The 20,937-nt window shown below is 45.2% G+C and overlaps 1 protein-coding gene across 1 annotated transcript in view; it reads left to right on the top strand.

Annotated features, from left to right (window-relative positions):
* ZW10 (zw10 kinetochore protein) overlaps positions 1 to 20,937 on the top strand; it is a 37,677-nt gene that overhangs the window by 15,214 nt on the left and 1,526 nt on the right. Inside the window, exons 11-16 of the mRNA XM_077249971.1 lie at positions 1,333 to 1,404; positions 11,230 to 11,399; positions 11,731 to 11,861; positions 12,389 to 12,520; positions 13,135 to 13,337; positions 13,809 to 13,940. Of these exons, the coding sequence (XP_077106086.1) occupies positions 1,333 to 1,404; positions 11,230 to 11,399; positions 11,731 to 11,861; positions 12,389 to 12,520; positions 13,135 to 13,337; positions 13,809 to 13,929 (829 nt within the window). The 3' untranslated portion in view covers positions 13,930 to 13,940. The remainder of the gene's footprint in view (positions 1 to 1,332; positions 1,405 to 11,229; positions 11,400 to 11,730; positions 11,862 to 12,388; positions 12,521 to 13,134; positions 13,338 to 13,808; positions 13,941 to 20,937) is intronic.

Consider the following 20,937-nt stretch of genomic DNA (forward strand, 5'->3'; position numbering starts at 1 on the left):
AATGCTCTTTGCAGCCTGTCGACACGTCTTTATGTAGATCCCATTACTATAGGGCCGAGATATTGGGGCATTAGAGTTGTATCCGGCAGCTTGAAGGCATTAGATGCTCATGTCTCCTAAAAATATGTCCCCTCTTGGGCTTTCAGGACGGAATTGAAATCTAGACATTCCTCCCCCTTGTGGAAGGGGAGCGCTGAATGAAAAAACATACTTTTTTTTTTCTTTTAACCAGAATCTGGCGTACATACCTTAAAGGAGTTGTCTAATTTTCAATCTGCTGGAGCACACCCCGCGCCTCTGCTTTCAAGCTCTTTTTCTGCAGGGAACCTGTGTTCTGACGATTGACAGCTCAGGCAGAGGCAAGGTCGCATCGGAGGAAGCTCCAGTGCTGCAAGAGGTGGTCTTACCTCCAGCATCAAGGGGGCGCGCAATAATATGACCAGCAACAGAGCTGCTCTTACATGCACATACATGCTCCTTGCCCAGGAAACCGGCCACACCAGCAGATGAAGCCGGTAACAAAGGCAACGAGTTGTAAATCATAACATTTTGAATAAATCATAAGTTGCAATGTTCTTTGTTTTTACAAGCACGTTGCAATTTTAACCATTTAACAAGTTGAGACAAACCCTTTAATAGATTCCCTCCAAGTCTTTTAAGCCTATAAATCATTAGTGTGGCCATTGGCCGAATGTGTGTGCAGCCAAAAGCTGTTCCTTCTGACCTTCCATGCACACGCACGCTCGTCTCAGTTGAGTTTGCATGAGTTCTCAATGGTGAGCAGGGAGTAAGTCATTGCCAGATCCCAATGGTGAAATCCAATATGCCCGACCTTTCTTTTCCTCAACATCTAGGGTCAAGGTAATGGCGTTGGTGGGACTTTGGAAGGCTTTATACACAGTAAGGGGGGCGGACAAACCTGACGATATTCTTCCAATGTGAACAGCCATGTTTGCTGAGAGTTTAACACAATGAGGTGGAACGATGAAGTCTAAATGCAGAACAGTAACCATCAAAGTGGGAGCATTGGGCACAATCCTGCTCGCTATATTTCCCCATCAGACCGTAAGGGGCGCATCTCAGTCTAAATAAATCAGGGCTGAAATAAAAAAAAGTATTGAGGTGATATCAATCAATGCCGACCATGGAATAATAAGCAGAAAACCCAATTGTACACACGGTGGTTGCGATTTTGACTTGGGTCAGATTGTAATTTAGCGATCCGTGAGGCCGGGGACCCCGGAGGTGAAGCCGGATTAATGGTGGGTTATTCTAGTTGTCGTTCTTATCTGGTCGTAATCTTTCTTTCTCCCCGTTTCTCCTTCTTTTCAGCGCCATCCAGCTTTTCTACACAGTCAGAAACATTTTCCATCTGTTCTATGATGTTGTGCCAACGTATCACAGGTGAGTGTCCTCCGCATCCCCTCTAAGTTTGCGCCTGTGTGTGTGTCCTGACACCGGTTGAGATATAATGGGGTCTGTCCTGATATTCGTCGCTATTCTTTCTCGAAAGTTTGCCAATAGAGTAGAAGTTGTAATCATCAGCGATCTGGCTGCTGAGACCCCTGTTATTTTTGCGAGGTACAGGAGTGTTTAGCTCAGATCTACACCTGTTCATCCTTTCTCTTCCACATGAATGTGAATTATGTGAATCCATATGGGTCCATGAGACACACCTGGCTCTCCAAATAGAGATAAGTGATGTCAAAGGGGCCAAGCACTCAGCTGAGAGTTCAACTGGTGGGGTTTTCAGCACCTGGAGCCCCCCACTAATTCGGTATCATGCACACAGGCGATATGGCGGCACACCTAGTCCCTTACGACTTCCTTTCCTTTAGGCTCAACACAACCTGAGATGCTCTTAAAAAGCCGAAGGTGACCACAACCTTAACCCCTTCCCGACCTTTGACGCCACGTAGGCGTCATGAAAGTCGGTGCCAATCCGACCTGTGACGCCTATGTGGCGTCATGGAATGATCGCGTCCCTGCAGATCGGGTGAAAGGGTTAACTCAAATTTCACCCGATCTGCAGGGATAGGGGGAGTGGTACTTCAGCCCAGGGGGGGTGGCTACTATCGCTCTGATTGGCTGTCGAAAGTGAAACAGCCAATTAGGGCGATTTGTAATATTTCACCTATGAAAATGGTGAAATATTACAATCCAGCCATGGCCGATGCTGCAATATCATCGGCCATGGCTGGAAAACCTAATCTGCCCCACCGCCACCGATCGCCTCCCCAGTCCTCCTTTCTGCCCCGTACTGTGGTCCGCTTCGATCCCCCCCCCCCCCCCCCCCTGTGCTCCGATCTCCCCCCTCATACTTACCGAGCCTCGCGGTGTCCGTCCGTCTGCTTCATGGGCGCCGCCATCTTCCAAAATGGCGGGCGCATGCGCAGTGCGCCCGCCGAATCTGCCGGCTGGCAGATTCGTTCCAGGTACATTTTGATCACTGTGATTGTGTGATGTGTGGTTTTATCACAGTGATCAAAATAAAAAAAATAGTAATTGAACCCCCCCTTTATCACCCCCATAGGTAGGGACAATAAAAAAAATAAAGAAAATATATATATTTTTCTCGGTCTCCCATGACAGCACTACGGAGAGAGGGGATCCGCCCTTCGGGGACAGGAAACCCTACAGACACATAAGGGCGGTACCTCTCCCTCGCATCAGTTGGTTTCCTGTCCCTGAACGGGGAACCTCCTTTCGGCGGTACCTGCAAGGAAGACGTCGTATCCACGGACCGGGACCGGACAGTCGAGTTCTGGCAGCGAGGAGGCTCCTGCCGCGGCTGGTCCGGCACCCGAAGCCGCCACCGCTGAGACCGATGGGGTTTTCAGGGTGAGCGGGGGAGAGGCCGCCGCCAGACTCCGACGGACGAAGGGGCGCTGGTCACCCGGAGCTCCTGTGCCGGCTGCTGCACGGGCCGGGTGTAGTAAGATGGCCGCCGCTCCGGAAATGCGGCATCAACTTCCGGGTCATCCCCGCGCGCATGCGCGGCAAGTTCTCCTCTCCCAGGGATGTGTGCAGGACCGGAAGTGACGGAAAACGCCGGAGCTGGCGCCGGATTTAAAAAGGGAGATGGTGCACACATGATTGTCGCACTATCTCCCTTTCACTATGGAGGACAGCGATTCACAGCAGCTGCAGCCAAGGCAGCAGCATCATAAGAAAAATGACCCAAAGAGCTCCAGAAGTGGATCAAGCAGTCGATCCACACAGCGCAGCAGATCTGCTGCAAGGACTAACTCTCCTCCTCAAGAGGCTTCACTTCCAGATCCCGGCCCTCCTCCAGAACCGGTACCTGCCTCCACATCTGAATGGTGAGTGATCTCCGTGAAAGTACACATTTCCTATAATAGGGCTCCCTCTTCTCCCTTACTAGGGTAAGAAGAGCCTGGAGAAAAAGAAAAATAGAGTTTGCCCCACATGTAACAAAGCTTTGCCGGCAACCTGGGGAAAAAAGCTCTGTAAATCTTGTATCCAGCGTTTGTTATGTGAAGAAACCCCTGACTTCGCTTCCGAACTTAAAACCATAATTAGATCGGAAGTTCAGAATGCCCTATTATCCTCCAAAAAAGGGAAGGAAAAGGTGAAGGAGACGGTATATGCTCACTCTGTCCGATCCTCATCTGAGGATGCGGACTCTGATGATTCCAAATCCTCCCTATCTTCCTCTGACGAAGATTCGGGCCGTCACTGCTTCCCATTAGAGGAAGTGGACGCTTTGGTTAAAGCCGTCAGGGCCACCATGGGGGTTGAGGATCCCAGACCCGATAAAACGGCTCAAGACATTATGTTCGGAGGTCTGACACAAAAAAAGCGGAGAGCTTTTCCATTAAACTCCAATGTCCAGACACTAATCAAAAAAGAATGGGAGAAACCGGACAGGAGAAATTCTTCAGTACCCTCGCTGAAAAGAAAGTATCCCTTTGATGATGAAGCGTCCACTTCTTGGGACAAGGCACCCAAATGGGACGTAGCAGTAGCTAAAGCTTCAAAAAAATTTGCGCTCCCATTTGAGGATATGGGTACCCTCAAAGACCCCTTAGACAAAAAAGCAGATACCTTTCTCAAAGGGGCTTGGGAATCGGCTGGAGGTAGCCTGAGACCTGCAGTCGCAGCGACCTGCACCTCCAGGTCTTTGATGGTGTGGGTTGACCAGCTGGAAAGCCAGATCAAGGACGGATCACCCAGAAGTAAATTGTTAGACTCAATTCCTGCAATTAGAGCAGCAGCAGCTTTTCTAGCAGACTCCTCAGCGGACTCAGTACGTCTAACATCCAAGGCCGCTGCTCTCTCCAATGCGGCCAGAAGGACCCTATGGCTTAAAAGCTGGCCAGGGGATCTCCAAACCAAATTAAAGCTGTGTTCTATTCCATGCGAGGGAAACTTCTTATTCGGGGAAACCTTGGATGACATCCTCCAGAAAGCGGGAGACAAAAAGAAGGGGTTTCCAAATCTGGGACCAGCCCCATTTAAACAGTCCTTTCGGAATAGAAAATTTTTTCGTCGAAGACCTCCTAGAGACCAAAATAAATGGGAAGAAGGTAGAAGGCGAGATAGAGGCTACCTCTTTGGCAACACCTCCCGCGACAAAAAACCCACCAAATTACATTGTCCCTGCGGTGGGGGGAAGACTCACCGCATTTCTTCCTGCTTGGAGGAAAATATCCAACAACACCTGGATTCTAAGACTCATACAATCTGGCCTAAAAATAGATTTCCTTTCCCTCCCCCCTCGAAATTATGTAATAACAAAAATGAGGTCTTCGTCGGTAGAGCAAGCGGCACTAGAGAAAGAGATTATCTCCCTACTGAAGAAAGCTGTAATTCAGGAGATTCCTCCTCAAGAAATGGGGGAGGGGTTTTTCTCCCCTCTGTTTCTAGTACCAAAACCCGACGGGTCCTTTCGGACAATTATAAACTTAAGAAACCTAAACAATTATGTAAGGAATCACAAATTCAAAATGGAGACAATAAAATCTACAATAAAAATTCTCTTTCCAAATTGCTACATGGTTGTGATAGATCTAACCGACGCATATTACCATGTGCCCATCCACGAGAATTCTCAAAAGTTTCTCAGGATGGCGGTATCCATAAAAGGGAAAATAAGAAACTTCCAGTACAGGGCCCTCCCGTTCGGGATTTCTATAGCTCCGCGGATATTTACAAAAATAGTAGCGGAGATGATGGCCCACATAAGGGAACAGAACATTATCATAGTCCCTTACTTGGACAACTTTCTTATTGCCAGCGACTCGGCTCAAAATTGCAGACATCAGAGAGACCGGGTAATGACTACTCTGACGGAATTAGGTTGGCTCATAAATATAAAAAAATCAAAGTTGGAACCCTCTCAGGTACAGGAGTTCCTAGGGTTGACGTTAGACTCCCGGGTTCAAGAATGCCGGCTCCCGGGCCCCAAAAAAGACAAAATTTTGGCCATGATAGCACAAACACTGCAAAACCCCTCCATGACTCTAAGGAGGGCAATGTCTCTACTGGGGTCTCTATCCTCATGCCTGCCGGCGATACCCTTTGCACAATTCCACACAAGGGAGCTTCAGTGGCACATACTAGAATGGCAGGAAATTTTAAAAAACAATTTGGAAAGCAGGGTCACTCTAAATTCCTCCGTTATTCATTCCCTCCTCTGGTGGGGAAAGAGCCAGAATATTTCAAAAGGGATTCCTTGGGTACCCAAAATATCTCGGGTAATAACAACCGATGCGAGTCCCAGGGGGTGGGGGGCCCACATGGGAAACAGAGTGACTCAGGGCAACTGGTCAATTCAGGAACTATCAGCATCCTCAAATCAAAAAGAACTCTGGGCGGTGTATCAGGCTCTCCTGTCGTTTCTTCCCTACATTCGAGGACATCATGTCCGAATTTTCTCGGACAATATAGTGACAGTAGCTTACATAAATCACCAGGGGGGAACAAGGTCTTGGTCACTGATGAATTCCTCCGCCAAAATTCTCCGCCTTGCAGAAACGAATTTACTTTCCCTTTCCGCACTACATATTCTAGGTTCAAAAAACGAGAAAGCGGATTACCTGAGTCGAACTCAGTTGAGACAAGGCGAATGGTCCCTGAATCAGTCTGTCTACAACCAGATCACGAAAATGTGGGGAACCCCAACAATAGACCTGTTCGCCAATCACAAAAACAAAAAAGTAAACAAATTTTGTTCTCTAAGCCCAGAAGGGAATCCCCAGGCTCTGGATGCTTTTCTCATTCCATGGACACACAAACTAACTTACGCTTTTCCACCAACCATTCTAATTCCGGCGGTCATCCACAAGGTCAGAGAGGACAAAACAAAGATGATCCTTATTGCCCCATTCTGGCCAAAAAGGACATGGTTTTCCTGGCTAAGGATGCTATCGGTCTCAGACCCATGGGTTCTACCGAATCTGCCAGACCTATTACAGCAAGGACCGATCCTCCACCCACAGGAGACGAACTTGCATTTGACAGCCTGGCTTTTGAACGGGAACTGTTAATAAAAAGAGGCTTTTCAGACAACTTGGTTGCAACATTATTAAAATGTAGAAAACCTATTACTACCAAAATATATGGCAAAACATGGAAAAAATTCTTGTCTGTATCCAAAGTCAAAATCCAGGACGGACCTTCAATTAATAAGATACTTGAGTTCCTACAAAAAGGACTGGAACAAGGATTAGCGGTTAGTACTCTTAAGGTGCAGATAGCAGCCCTGGGTACTCTCTATAACCAGAATATAGCAGCCAATCCATGGATAATAAGATTCGTTAAAGCGGTATCAAGATCAAAACCTGTAGTTACCCAAAAGATGCCCTCATGGGACCTAAATTTAGTCCTTTCTGCATTATCTGGTCCACCATTCGAACCTATAGACACGATTTCCATAAAAACACTGTCACTAAAAACCATTCTTCTAGTAGCCTTAACATCGGTCGCGCAGAATAAGCGATATTCAAGCCCTATCCTCTAACCCTCCTTTTACAAAAATATTGGATGATAGAGTTACTCTTAGACCTGACCCGGCCTATCTGCCAAAAGTGGCGTCTAAATTCCATAGGTCACAGGAGATATCCCTTCCGTCCTTCTGCCCGAACCCTAGAAATAGGAAAGAACAGAAGTTCCATAATTTAGATGTCAAAAGATGCCTAGTCCAATACCTAGATTCCACCAGGGAGTATAGGAAGGAAGGCTCTCTGTTTGTTTGTTTCCAGGGTCCCAGAAAAGGATTCCGGGCATCTAAAGGCACGTTGGCAAGGTGGATAAAAGAGGCAATAGCATTGGCATATTCATCTACGGGAAATGCGATCCCGGACGGTATAAGAGCGCACTCCACAAGAGCAGTTGCTACCTCATGGGCTGAGAGGTCAGAGGTATCAATAGAACAGATCTGTAAGGCGGCCACCTGGTCATCACCGTCAACCTTTTTTAGACACTATAGACTAAATCTAGCCTCTACGTCTGACCTAACCTTCGGTCGAAGGGTTCTTGAGGCGGTGGTCCCTCCCTAAGCTTAGTCTCTGCAATTCTCTCCGTAGTGCTGTCATGGGAGACCGAGAAAGTCATAGTTACTCACCGATAACGGTGTTTCTCGGAGCCCATGACAGCACTCGCTTATTTCCCTCCCATCACGAGTGCGGTGAGCACCTTTAATTACATATGATTTATATAATGTATATATTACAATTTAGGCACGGGGTTCCTTTTTTTGTTAAGAAATGTTATAATATGGTATTTTCTCTGTTGTAAACTAACCTGGAGGTCCTCCGATGCTCTGTAAACCAACTGATGCGAGGGAGAGGTACCGCCCTTATGTATCTGTAGGTTTCCTGTCCCCGAAGGGCGGATCCCCTCTCTCCGTAGTGCTGTCATGGGCTCCGAGAAACACCGTTATCGGTGAGTAACTATGACTTTTTCTTCCCCCACTAGGGTTAGGGCTAGGGTTAGGGTTAGAACTAGAGTTAGGGTTAGATTAGATTATGTGCACACATGGTGCGGATTTGGCTGTGGATCCGCAGCGGATTGTCTGCTGCGGATTCGTAGCAGTTTTCCATCAGGTTTACAGTACCATGTAAACCTACTGAAAACCAAATCCACTGTGCCCATGGTGCGGAAAATACCGCGCGGAAACGCTGTGTTGTATTTTCCGCAGCATGTCAATTCTTTGTGCGGATTCCGTTTTACACCTGCTTCTCAATAGGAATCCGCAGGTGAAATCCGCACAAAAAACACTGGAAATCCGCGGTAAATGCGCAGGTAAAACGCAGTGCCTTTTACCTGCGGATTTTTCAAAAATGGTGCTGAAAAATCTCACACGAATCCGCAATGTGGGCACATAGTCTTAGGGTTAGGGTTGGAATTAGGGCTAGGGTTGGAAATAGGGTTAAGATTAGGCTTGTGGTTAGGGGTGTGTTGTGGTTAGGGTTGTGGTTAGGGTTGTGGTTAGGGTTGGGATTAGGGTTAGGGGTGTGTTGGGTTAGGGTTGTGGTTAGGGGTGTGTTGGGGTTAGGGTTATATCTAGAGTTGGGATTAGGGTTTGGGGTGTGTTAGGGTTAGTGTTGGAGTTAGAATTGAGAGGTTTCCACTGTTTAGGCACATCAGGGGTCTCCAAACTCAACATGGCGCCACCATTGATTCCAGCCAATCTTGCATTCAAAAAGTCAAATGGTGCTCCCTCCCTTCCGAGCCCCGACGTGCGCCCAAACAGTGGTTTACCCCCACATATGGGGTACCAGCATACTCAGGACAAACTGGGCAACAATTATTGGGGTCCAATTTCTCCTGTTACCCTTGCGAAAATAAAAAATTGCTTGCTAAAACATAATTTTAGAGGAATGAAATTTTTTTTTTTTTATTTTCACGGCTCTGCGTTATAAACTTCTGTGAAGCATTTGGGGGTTCAAAGTGCTCACCACACATCTAGATAAGTTCCTTGGGGGGGGCCTAGTTTCCAAAATGGGGTCACTTGTGGGGGGTTTCTACTGTTTAGGCACATCAGGGGCTCTGCAAATGGAATGTGACGCCCACAGACCACTCCATCAAAGTCTGCATTTCAAAACGTCACTACTTCCCTTCCGAGCCCCGACTTGTGCCCAAACAGTGGTTTACCCCCACATATGGGGTATCAGTGTACTCAGGACAAACTGGGCAACAACTGTTGGGGTCCAATTTCTCCTGTTACCCTTGGGAAAATAAAAAATTGTGGGCTAAAAAATCATTTTTGAGAAAAGAAAAATTATTTTTTTATTTTCATGGCTCTGCGTTATAAACTTCTGTGAAGCACTTGGGGGTTCCAAGTGCTCACCACACATCTACTGTAGATTAGTTCCTTGGGAGGTCTAGTTTCCAAAATGGGGTCACTTGTAGGGGAGCTCCAATGTTTAGGCACACATGGGCTCTACAAACGCGACATGGTGTCCCCTAATGATTGGAGCTAATTTTCCATTCAAAAAGCCAAATGGCGTGCCTTCCCTTCCGAGCCCTGCCGTGCGCCCAAACTGTGGGTTACCCCCACATATGGGGTATCATCGTACTCAGGACATACTGGACAACAACATTTGGGGTCCAATTTCTCCTGTTGCCCTTAAGAAAATAAAAAATTCCGGGCTAAAAATCTTTTTTGAGGAAAGAAAAAGTATTTTTTATTTTCACGGCTCTGCGTTATAAACTTCTGTGAAGCACCTGGGGGTTTAAAGTGCTCACTATGCATCTAGATAAGTTCCTTGGGGGGTCTAGTTTCCAAAATGGGGTCATTTGTAGGGGAGCTCCAATGTTTAGGCACACAGGGGCTCTCCAAACGCGAAATGGTGTCCGCTAACGATTGGAGCTAATTTTCCATTCAAAAAGTCAAATGGCGCGCCTTCCCTTCCGAGCCTTGCCGTGCACCCAAACAGTGGTTTACCCCCACATATGAGGTATCGGCGTACTCAGGAGAAATTGCCCAACACATTTTAGGATCCATTTTATCCTGTTGCCCATGTGAAAATGAAAAAATTGAGGCTAAAATATTTTTTTTGTGAAAAAAAAAAAAAAAAGTACTTTTTCATTTTTACGGATCAATTTGTGAAGCACCTGGGGGTTTAAAGTGCTCACTATGCTTCTAGATGAGTTCCTTGGGGGGTTTAGTTTCCAAAATGGGGTCACTTGTGGGGGAGCTCCAATGTTTAGGCACACGGGGACTCTCCAAACGCGACATGGTGTCCGCTAAAGATTGGAGCCAATTATTCATTCAAAAAGTCAAATGGCGCTCCTTCCCTTCCGAGCCTTGCCGTGTGCACAAACAGTGGTTTGTGACCACATATGAGGTATCAGCGTACTCAGGACAAATTGGACAACAACGTTCGTGGTCCAGTTTCTCCTTTTACCCTTGGGAAAATAAAAAAATTGTTGCTAAAAGATCATTTTTGTGACTAAAAAGTTAAATGTTCATTTTTTCCTTCCATGTTGCTTCTGCTGCTGCGAAACACCTGAAGGGTTAATAAACTTCTTGAATGTGGTTTTGAGCACCTTGAGGGGTGCAGTTTTTAGAATGGTGTCACTTTTGGGTATTTTCAGCCATATAGAACCCTCAAACTGACTTCAAATGTGAGGTGGTCCCTAAAAAAAATGGTTTTGTAAATTATGTTGTAAAAATGAGAAATCACTGGTCAAATTTTAACCCTTATAACTTCCTAGCAAAAAAAAATGTTTCCAAAATTGTGCTGATGTAAAGTAGACATGTGGGAAATGTTATTTATTAACTATTTTGTGTCACATAACTCTCTGGTTTAACAGAATAACAATTCAAAATGTGAATATTGCAAAATTTTCTAAATTTTTGCCAAATTTCCGTTTTTTTTTTCACAAATAAACGCAAAAATTATCGACCTAAATTTATCACTAACATGAAGCTCAATATGTCACGAAAAAACAATCTCAGAATCGCTAGGATCCGTTGAAGCGTTCTTGAGTTATTACCTCATAAAGGGACACTGGTCAGAATTGCAAAAAATGGCCAGGTCATTAAGGTCAAAATAGGCTGGGTCATGAAGGGGTTAAACCGGCTGGCTTCTACAGCCTTTATGTGTCACAATACATAGCAGACTGCAGAATGAGCTCCCAGTGAATCCATCGGTGAGCTCGTTCTGACGCCTTGATCTAACTCTTAATTATCGACCTGTCCTGTGACGTCTCCTTATCCTCCAGCGGTTCTGACCGTTACGTCCTCTTTTTTTTCAGAGAAAACCTTCAGAAACTTCCTCAGCTGTCTGCCATCCACCATAACAACTGCATGTACATCGCGCACCACATGCTGACCCTCGGACACCAGTTTCGGTATCGCTTTCCCTCTCCGCTCAGTGATGGAGCCGCCACTTTCGTGGACATGGTCCCTGGATTTAGGCGTCTAGGTAGGAAGATTAATGGGATCTGGTGACTGACGCCGTTTACGAATATGTAAGACTGCAGCCGGACGCCATTTTTTTTTCATTTCAAATGAAGCAAATCACAGAAAATTTGTATTTCTGAGAATCGGAATTATTATTTTTTTTTTTATAATTGGAGGCTAATTTGACTCCACTCCAATGGATTCGCTCATTTCTGATTGTGATTTATATAGATAAAAAATAAATGTCCGTGGTGTAAGATCCGCAGCTAGAATGCATGCATTGTACATAGGGTGTGATATGCACGACATCTGATATCGAGCGTCCTGACGTGTCTGTACGTCGTCTCCATTAGGCACCGAGACCTTCCTGGCACAAATGCGGCTGCAGAAAGGCGACCTCCTGGACAGATTATCGAACGCTCGCTCCTTCGTTAATATGGAAGACGAAAACAATTACATTGCAGGTCACAAAGCGATTCGGCAGGTACGGAATATAATGCACAAGTTGAAAGTTATTCCCCTGGATGATCACTGAGGGTAGCAGCAGACAGATCGCCAGACATCCCTGTGTGATGGGTCCGAGGTCGAGTGTGCACCACCGCTCCATTCATTGTCTATGGGACTGCCGGAGATGGCAGCACTCAGCTTTCCACCAGTCCCATAGGTAATGAATGGAGCGGACCTGCTTTTTGTACTTTTTACATAAGGAACTGAAGTATACTGATAGGTAAAGGTCCCAGGCGTGGGTTATATGATCTGTCCTGAATGGGGGTCCCCTGCTTGCTGTCCCACCCAATGTGGTTGGCGCTGACTTCTGCTTTCAGGCAAGGAGCGAACACATTGGCGGCACAGTTTCTCTATTCATTTCTATGGGAGTTGATGGAAACGACTTTTTATGATGTTTCTGAACCTTTCTGTGTTGCTATTATCGTGCTGTTTCCTAGTATAATGATCCGTACGATCTCAGTCATTCTGCGAAATGTTGACGTTTTTATTTATTTATTTTTTTAGGTTATTCATCAGCTGAGTCGTTTGGGTAAAGTGTGGCAGGACGTGCTGCCGGTGGGCATTTACTGCAAGGCCATGGGGACGTTATTAAACACCGCCATTACTGAGATGATTACCAAGATAGCTGCACTGGAGGTACGACCAGTATAACCATTATAACCGCTATACTAATACCAGTCTGCCCACACTCCAGGGAAAGCTGTGGTGGGAGCTTCAGTGCCAGGACCCTAAACAGTGATTAATCACTGTCCCCTTAGCTTGATTAACTCCCTCTGAGCCCCCGTCTGCGGAGTCTCTGCTCGCATAGCGTCATTGACATCGACTCGGTGTTTTTCCTCCCTGCTGCTGCAATATCCCCCATATAGCCTCATTGATATTCCTTAGTGCTCCTCCTTTTTGCCGCCTGCCCACCTAGCCTGATGACATCTCCTCAGTGTCCCTCCTCCCTGCTGCTACTGAGGTCTCACTGCTCGGTGCAAGCTGCAGCAGGCTCACTGGGTGGGTGAGAGGGAACTAAATACACTTGGATTAAAAAATAAATGTACTCATTTCAATGATCATATTGTTCAGCCATTGGGACATTTATGTTCACGGTAAGTACACCAGTCTCGTCTGGTCTAAGACCTAATAATGTTTGAAGCTAGAAGCTTAAAGTGAATTTAACATAAGATCTCACAATGCGATGTATGATCTGATCAGTGGCTACATACCTATACATTACATATTGGCATCCATCTCCTTGTTCCTAGGATATTTCCACCGAGGATGGAGAGCGGCTGTATACTCTGTGCAGGACCGTGATCGAGGAAGGACCCCTCGTGTTCACTCCACTCCCCGACGAAGGCAAAAACAAACAGTTTCAGGAGGAGGTGCCGGTCTATGTGCAGAAGTGGATGAAATTCAAAGAACTCATGATCATCCTGCAAGCAAATCTGCAGGAGATTGTCGACCGGTGGGTGTCTGGTGGTCCGCTCGCCCACTTTTGGTTTTCGTGTCATCTGATTCATGTTCCCGACCCACAGGCAGCACAGATCAGACTGCGGCGTGGTTCGGGCATAATGAATAAGATGACAGGTTCCCATTAAAAGTGATTTTTCCTGAAAAAAAAAGATGAATATGGCATATCTAGGCGAGAGTCCGATCTGTGGAATCCCCCTCTGCCGGGAGCAGAGTGCCCTCATTTCTGTAACTGCCATAGGCCAGAATGTAGAAGACGGCAGACCTGCGGCCACCTCTCCCTTCAGTCTTGTATGGGTGGGCTTTTCTTGTTTCCCCTCCTGTCTCTATTCATTTGATTTCCACTTTCGATGTATTGTCTCGTGACTGCTGCAGAGGCATCGGGGGAGAACCACTATAGTGGGGGGTTTCTTCCATTTTTGCTGCAGAATCTCCTCCTTTTTTAACCCCGCATCTTGTTTTTCAGGTGGGCGGATGGGAAAGGACCCCTGGCCACGGAGTTCTCCACGAACGAAGTGAAGAGTTTGATCCGAGCTTTATTCCAGAACACGGAGAGGAGAGCGGGGGCGCTGGCCAAGATCAAGTAGCGCCATTAGCTGTAATATTCTGTACAGATTTCTTTGACATCACCCGTAAATAGATTTTTGAATTAAAAAATTAGGGTTTTTTTTTCTCTTTTTTTTTTTTTTTTGTGCAAAATTATTAGAAATGTTGTATGAGAGTAAAGCACAAAATGTTCCTACAGCGACACGTCGCCATTGATTTATCTCTGGGGCGGTGACGTCCGCAGCGGTAGGAAGTCAGCCGCACACACGACATCCCATCTGACGGATCCCAGACCTGCAGCTCTCGTCGGATTACATTACGGATTTTCTTTTTTCCATTTGCACCCTTCTTGTAGCCCATGCTGCACTCTCTAATCCTGCAGAATGAGTTAACTAAGAATCCTTCAGTGATCTCATTCTGACAATTTATTTTTTCTTTTACAGCTGATATTTGACCACATCCAAGGAGAGCTGGACTTTGGGGTGTTCATAAATCACCTAGGAACAGATAAGAGGTTCAGACTCGCTCACTGAGGGATTCCCAGCTAACTCACTCTGCAACCAGCAATGTGCAGGGAAGCAGAGCGTGTAAAAGTCAAACTGCGCCCCGTTTTTTTAAATGAAACCCGATTTCCAAATGCAAACATTTTTAACATAAAGTACACGCGTTTAAAGGGGTTTCCTGGTCACAGCATAGTGGGGCCCTGTCCCTATTCAAGACCATAGGAGATGTTCCGCAGCAGCCACCGTTCCACGTGTTTACATCCACGGCCGCCGGAGCAAACAGCGGACTGAGCAGTGGGGGAATTGGGTGTCGGACCCCAACCCATCTCATATTGTTGACTTATTGCAAGGATAGTAAATATGCGATAACTGCTTTAAGGGAAAAAAAAATACGCCCTTGAAATTATAAAGGTATACATATACTTTGAAGTCTCCACCTGACGTTTCCCCTCCTTAAACCCCGCTTTACAGTCGCTTTGTTTTTTGTATTAACTGTGTTTTATCATCATCATGAAGTTGTAATATTGAGCACACTGTACGGCAGTCACCTCAAGAGTCAGCTAGGCGGAGCTGCCCACGTGAAGGGCATGCAATCCCACTCCCCTTCTAGTCACATGGTGTCTGCAGACTCTTACCAGAGGACCAGAGAACCCCTTTAAGTCAGTAATGGCTACCTCCAGCCATATATAGTGAGATGTAATGTGCCGGATTTGGCTGGGCATGACTTATACTGGACGGAGAGCTATCAATCAGCCAGGAGGGATAAGGCACTCCGTGACTCTTCTGATCTGCTCCGCCCAGATGACTCTTGGGGAAAGGACTCCGATTTATAGCCCATGCCCTGTTGAGATATCACAAATCAGAATCTCTCTACGGATCCGCAATCTTTGCATTTCTTCCCTCGCCTTTATCAGATAAGCAGGATTTAGGGCAGCAATTGCAGGACTGTATTGTCCATTACTTGTCTAAAGGTGGGCTATATTAGCTGCCGGGGGGGCTTCAGAGCAATAAATGGGCCATTCCCGTAGTGGACATGTTAGGGAATTGTATAGAATAGATGACCATTCTGGCGACTGCAGGACTTCTTACAAGACTTGTTACGGTCAGATTCCATTATTCACTGCAGGTCCCCGCTGGTTTGGCAGAAAGGCGGAAATCGTTACACTCATAACTAATGTCACCAGGATAAAGGGGAACCATGAGTATTCTGGAAGTTTTTCAAGCTACGGTACTTATTTCCGCCCATGTAGATGGAGCACCTTGCCTCTGAGCTCACTGGCTGCAGCGCTGTTGACCTAACGAACCACATATTTGGACCAAGATTTTTTTGAAAGTGGACGACCCCTTTTAATTATTTCAACATCACAAAGATTAGTGTATCTTTTACATTTGATTAATTAACAATTGCGTACCGTATACCCTGATATTATGATGCAAAGCTGTGGAAGATTTCGATTTAGGAAGTGAAAGGCTGGTCAGGTCTCCCCCAGAAGAAGCTTGAATAGAGGCGAAACCTAGGATGGGGCTGTCTGATCGCCGTGCCACATGCTGATTTTTTTTTTTTTTTTTATAAGATTTCTTTGATATCTCTCTTTTATCTGAGTGATTTTTTTTTAAATTCTACTTGTTACTTAAAGGGGTGTTCTCAGGTTTCTAGTCATCCCCTATCCTTTTGATATGATTTAACTTCCTGATTGCAGGTGTCTGATTTGGTTACTTAAAAGGGGGGTTCTCAAGTTTAGAAATTATCCACTATCTCTTGCAAAGGGTAAAGGTTACTGATCGCTGTGGTTCTGACCTCTGGGACCCTCACAATCCCATGAATCAGGCCCAAGTGAATGGAATGGGGGACGATCATGTGCACTCCTGCTCAATTTATTCTTAATGGGAGCGATGCAGACCCCCGACTGAGCTCAGCGTTTGGCTATCTCCAGCGGACCCTTTTAAGAATGAATTGAGTGGATGTGCGCATGGTTGACCACCACTCCATTCACACAGGGGGCTCTCGGGATTCGGGGGGGGGGGGGGTGTATGCCTTCGAATCCCCAGCGCCCAGTAAGATAGACTCTATCCAATGGACCCAGGGGATAACTTTCACTCTAGAGAATGCCCCTTTAATTATGAAGTGTAATTCCAGGCTTGGCCACTGTGATTAGAGTGGCGCTGCTTCCCTATTCTCATACCATCCATTTAACCATGCAATCAGCTGATTGAAGCCCGGTGAGTATTCATTGTCATTTTTTTTTTTTGTTTGTTTTTAACCCTCCCTGGCCCGTGAATTAAATACTGGAAAAAAATCTAATTTCCCCAGTGACCAGGACACATTTTTCAAATCTGACCTGTAAATTTTTCATGACAATAGTTTGGAACGTTTCAACGCATCCCAGTGTGATTGTTTTTACGGGACACATTATACTTTATGTTAATGGTAAATTTGCGTTGATTTTGTTTTCGCCTTTTATAAAAATATCAGAAATTTTACAAACTTAAAATAAATAAATTTGGGGATGTCAGAAGCATAAAAATTGTAGCAGCAATTCTTCATTTTTTTTTTTCTAGGAAGTTTACAAAACTTTTTTTTTTTTTTGGGACCCATTCAGTTTTGAAGCGATATTGGGGGTCTTGTATATCAGGAAAACCTCCAATAGTGATGCCATTTTAAAAACGACACCCCTCAACATATCCAAAACTGCTGTCTGGGAGTTTATTAACCCTTCCTGTGCTTTTCAGGAATTAATGTGGCATGATCGGAAAGTATCGGGACCGCACAATCATGATCTCGGGGTGCAGTAAGGAGCCCCCCACACTGTTAACCATCTAGATGCTGTAGTCACTACTGACAGCAGCATTTAAGAGGTTAAACTGCGTGACTGATGCAGCAGGGTGTCTGCTACAGTGGACAGCTGCTGCATTTTCTCCCGGCGGGGGATTCTATTACCTTATATCTCAGGTCAGTAAAAAGGGGTATTGGGGATAAATGAGGGTAGTAATGAAGAAGCATGCATCTGATTGTGCCTCGTGAATATGCATGTGAGCCCCCCAAACACATATTCTGCACTTACCCCTATTATTGCCTAATTGTATATATTCACAGTAATTGCAGTTGGTGGCCACAAGAGGGAGCTATCTGCTTATCTTAGAAATTGTCTTCGCACCAGAATGGTAAAAAATATACGGGGTGTTTAATGTTAATTTCACGTTCCTTCACAAAAAATACGTAAGCCCTCTCATTTATTGCACTTTGACACAAGTTATGTGAACAGTCCGTAAACGATCTTGTTTTTTTTTAACTACATCTACAGCTACTGGGGAGGATACCAGACTGACGGGATCTGCGGTCAGCGCTCCTCCATCCTCGCAACTTCCATCACATTTTATTTTTATAGTTTTTCAATCATTTTATCGTCACAATTCTTCTTTTTTTTTTCTCCTTTCGGCATCAGAGGTGAACTGATTGACGACCTCACAACAAAGTGACATTATGTTCCATTATCACCCGTTGACCTGAACGATATAGTGGGTGGGTAGATATTGGAGAGTCGAAAAATCTGCAAGGAGTTTGTATGTTCTCCCTGTGCTTGGGTGGGCTGCCACCCATGCTCCAAAGACATACAGGAAGGGGCCAGTGATGGAAGTGCTGTGGCTAATGATGTGTCACCTGTATCAAGGAGGTAAACAGCTGCTATCCAGGGTTTCTCAGGGCTGGAGCAACATTTGGGTTCAGGGAAATTAGAAGGATAAAAGTTGAAATTTTTTTTATTAATGTAGTCCAAAAAGGACTTTTCACTGCTCAGCCACAACAGAGCTGCATAGATAACAAGTCAATTTGTTGCTACTTGTGTCAGAACATTCATCCAATCAGGATACTTGCCCAATCAAGCAGCCCTCCTGGAGGCTGCACAGGTGACCCATCATTAGCCACAGCACTTCCATCACTGGCCCCTACCTGTATGTCTGTGGAGCATGGGTGGAAGCCCACCTGAGCACAGGGAGAACATACAAACTCCTTGCAGATGTCATCCATGGTGGGATTTGAACCCTGGACTCCCATGCTGCAAAGCACCAGTGCTTTCCACTGAGCCACCGTGCTGCTCCGAAGATAACCTTTCATATCATTGATATGACTCGTAGCACCAATGGGAAGATCAGGAAAAACTAGAGCAGGTCCATTTTCTAAAGTACAACTGAGAGGTAGAATTACTCCGTCCTCAGTCAGAATTGAACTAAGGACCCAAGCGTTGAAAGGTTATCAAGCTAACCACTGAGCCAGCATAGCATTACCTGATGGCTAGCTCATCAGTATGCCTATCAGTACCCACCGACAGCTCATGAATAGGAAGAGCAGGTTTCATTTGAGGTCTCTGATTTCATTTTCTAAGATGTGTCTGAAAGGAGAAATCTCATTGACCTCAGTCAGAGCTGAACTAAGGACCCAAGTGTAGGATGGCAGTGGAGATAACCACTGAGCCACTGTGCTGCCTGCAAGTTTATTTCTGGCCAGATCATCAATAGGACTCTCAGCATTTGTGGGAAGGTCAGAAAAACTAGAGCAGGTCCCATTACAATCACTGACTACAATTTCTAAAATACACCTGAGAGGAGGAATCTCATTGTCCTCAGTCAGAGTTGAACCCAGGACACCAGCATTGGACAGCAACCGTGCTAACGCAACATGGCATCTACTAATTATTCTAGCAAATTTTGCATTCAAAAAGTCAAATGTCGCTTCTTTCCTTCTGAGCCCCGCCGTGCGTCCAAACAGCAGTTTTCCTCCACATGTTGGGTATTGGCGTACTTGGGATAAATTACGCAACAAACTGTACAGTGCAATTTCTTCTGTTACCTTTATGAAAATGCAAAATTTGTAGCTAAGAAAACATTTTTTTTTATTTTCACGACAACGTTACAGACTTCTGTGAAGCACCTGGGGGTTCAATGAGCTCACCACACGCTTACATAAGGTCCTTAGTTTCCAAAATAGTGTAACTTGTGCGTGGTTTCCATTATTTATGCACATCAGGGGCTCTTCAAACGTAACATGGCGCCCGCTAATGATTCCAGCAAATTTTATATTTGGAAAGTCAAATGGCGCTCCTTCCCTTCCGAGCCCTGCCGTGCGCCCAAACAGTGGTTTTCCCCCACATACAGGGTATTGGCATGCTCAGGAGAAATGGCACAGCAAATTTTGTGGTCCATTTTTTTTCCGGTTTCCCTTGTGAAAATAAAGAAATTTGGGTCTTAACTAAAATGTGAAAAAAGTTAAATGTTCATATTTTCCTTTCACCTTCCATTTATTCCTGTGAAACACCTGAAGGGTTAATAAACTTCTTGAATGTGGTTTTGAGCACCTTAAAGCCATGTGCACACGTTCAGTATTTTTCGCGGTTTTTTTCATGTTTTTTCGCTATAAAAACGCAAAAAAAGCTAACATATGCCTCCTATTATTTACAGTGTATTCCGCATTTTTTGTGCAAATGTTGCATTTTTTTCCGCGAAAAAATCGCATCGCGGAAAAAAAAGCAACATGTTCATTAAAAATGCAGAATTGCGGGGATTCCGCACACCTAGGAGTGCATTGATCTGCTTACTTCCCGCACGGGGCTGTGCACACCATGCGGGAAGTAAGCAGATTATGTGCGGTTGGTACCCAGGGTGGAGGAGAGGAGACTCTCCTCCACGGACTGGGCACCATATAATTGGTAAAAAAAAAAGAATTAAAAAAAAAAATAGTGATATACTCACCTTCGATGGCCCTGGAGTCTTCCCGCCTCTCAGCGGTGCATGCTGCCGCTTCCGTTCCTATAGATGGTGTGTGTGAAGGACCTGCGATGACGTTGCGGTCTTGTGATTGGTCGCGAGACCGGTCATGTGACCGCTCATGTGACCGCGACGTCATGGAAGGTCCTGCACACACACAGCATCTATAGGAACGGACGCCGCTGAGGAGATCCGCTGTCTGCAGGTGAGTATAACCATTTTTTGTATTTTTTTTATTACTTTTAAACATTCTATCTTTTACTATTGATGCTGCATAGGCAGCATCTATAGTAAAAAGTTGGTCACACTTGTCAAACACTATGTTTGACAAGTGTGACCAACCTGTCAGTTTTCCAAGCGATGCTACAGATCGCTTGGAAAACTTTAGCATTCTGCAAGCTAATTACGCTTGCAAAATGCTGAAAAAACGGGAAAAAAAATGCGCATTTCTTGCAGAAAATTTCCGGTTTTCTTCAGGAAATTTTTGCAAGAAATCCTGACGTGTGCACATACCCTGAGGGGTGCAGTTTTTAGAATGGTGTCACTTTTGGGTATTTTCTGTCATATAGACCCCTCAAAATCACTTCAAAGGTGATGTGGTCCCTTAAAAAAATGGTTTTGTAAATTTTATTGTAAAAATGAGAAATTGTTGGTCAACTTTTAACCCTTATAACTTCCTAACAAAAAAAAAAAATGTTTCAAAAATTGTGCTGATGTAAAGTAGACATGTGAGAAATGTTATTAACTATTTTGGTGACCTATTTCTCTGATTTAAGGGCATACAAATAA

Source organism: Ranitomeya variabilis, chromosome 4 (assembly GCF_051348905.1).
Source record: "Ranitomeya variabilis isolate aRanVar5 chromosome 4, aRanVar5.hap1, whole genome shotgun sequence".
Classification (NCBI taxonomy): Eukaryota; Metazoa; Chordata; class Amphibia; order Anura; family Dendrobatidae; genus Ranitomeya; species Ranitomeya variabilis.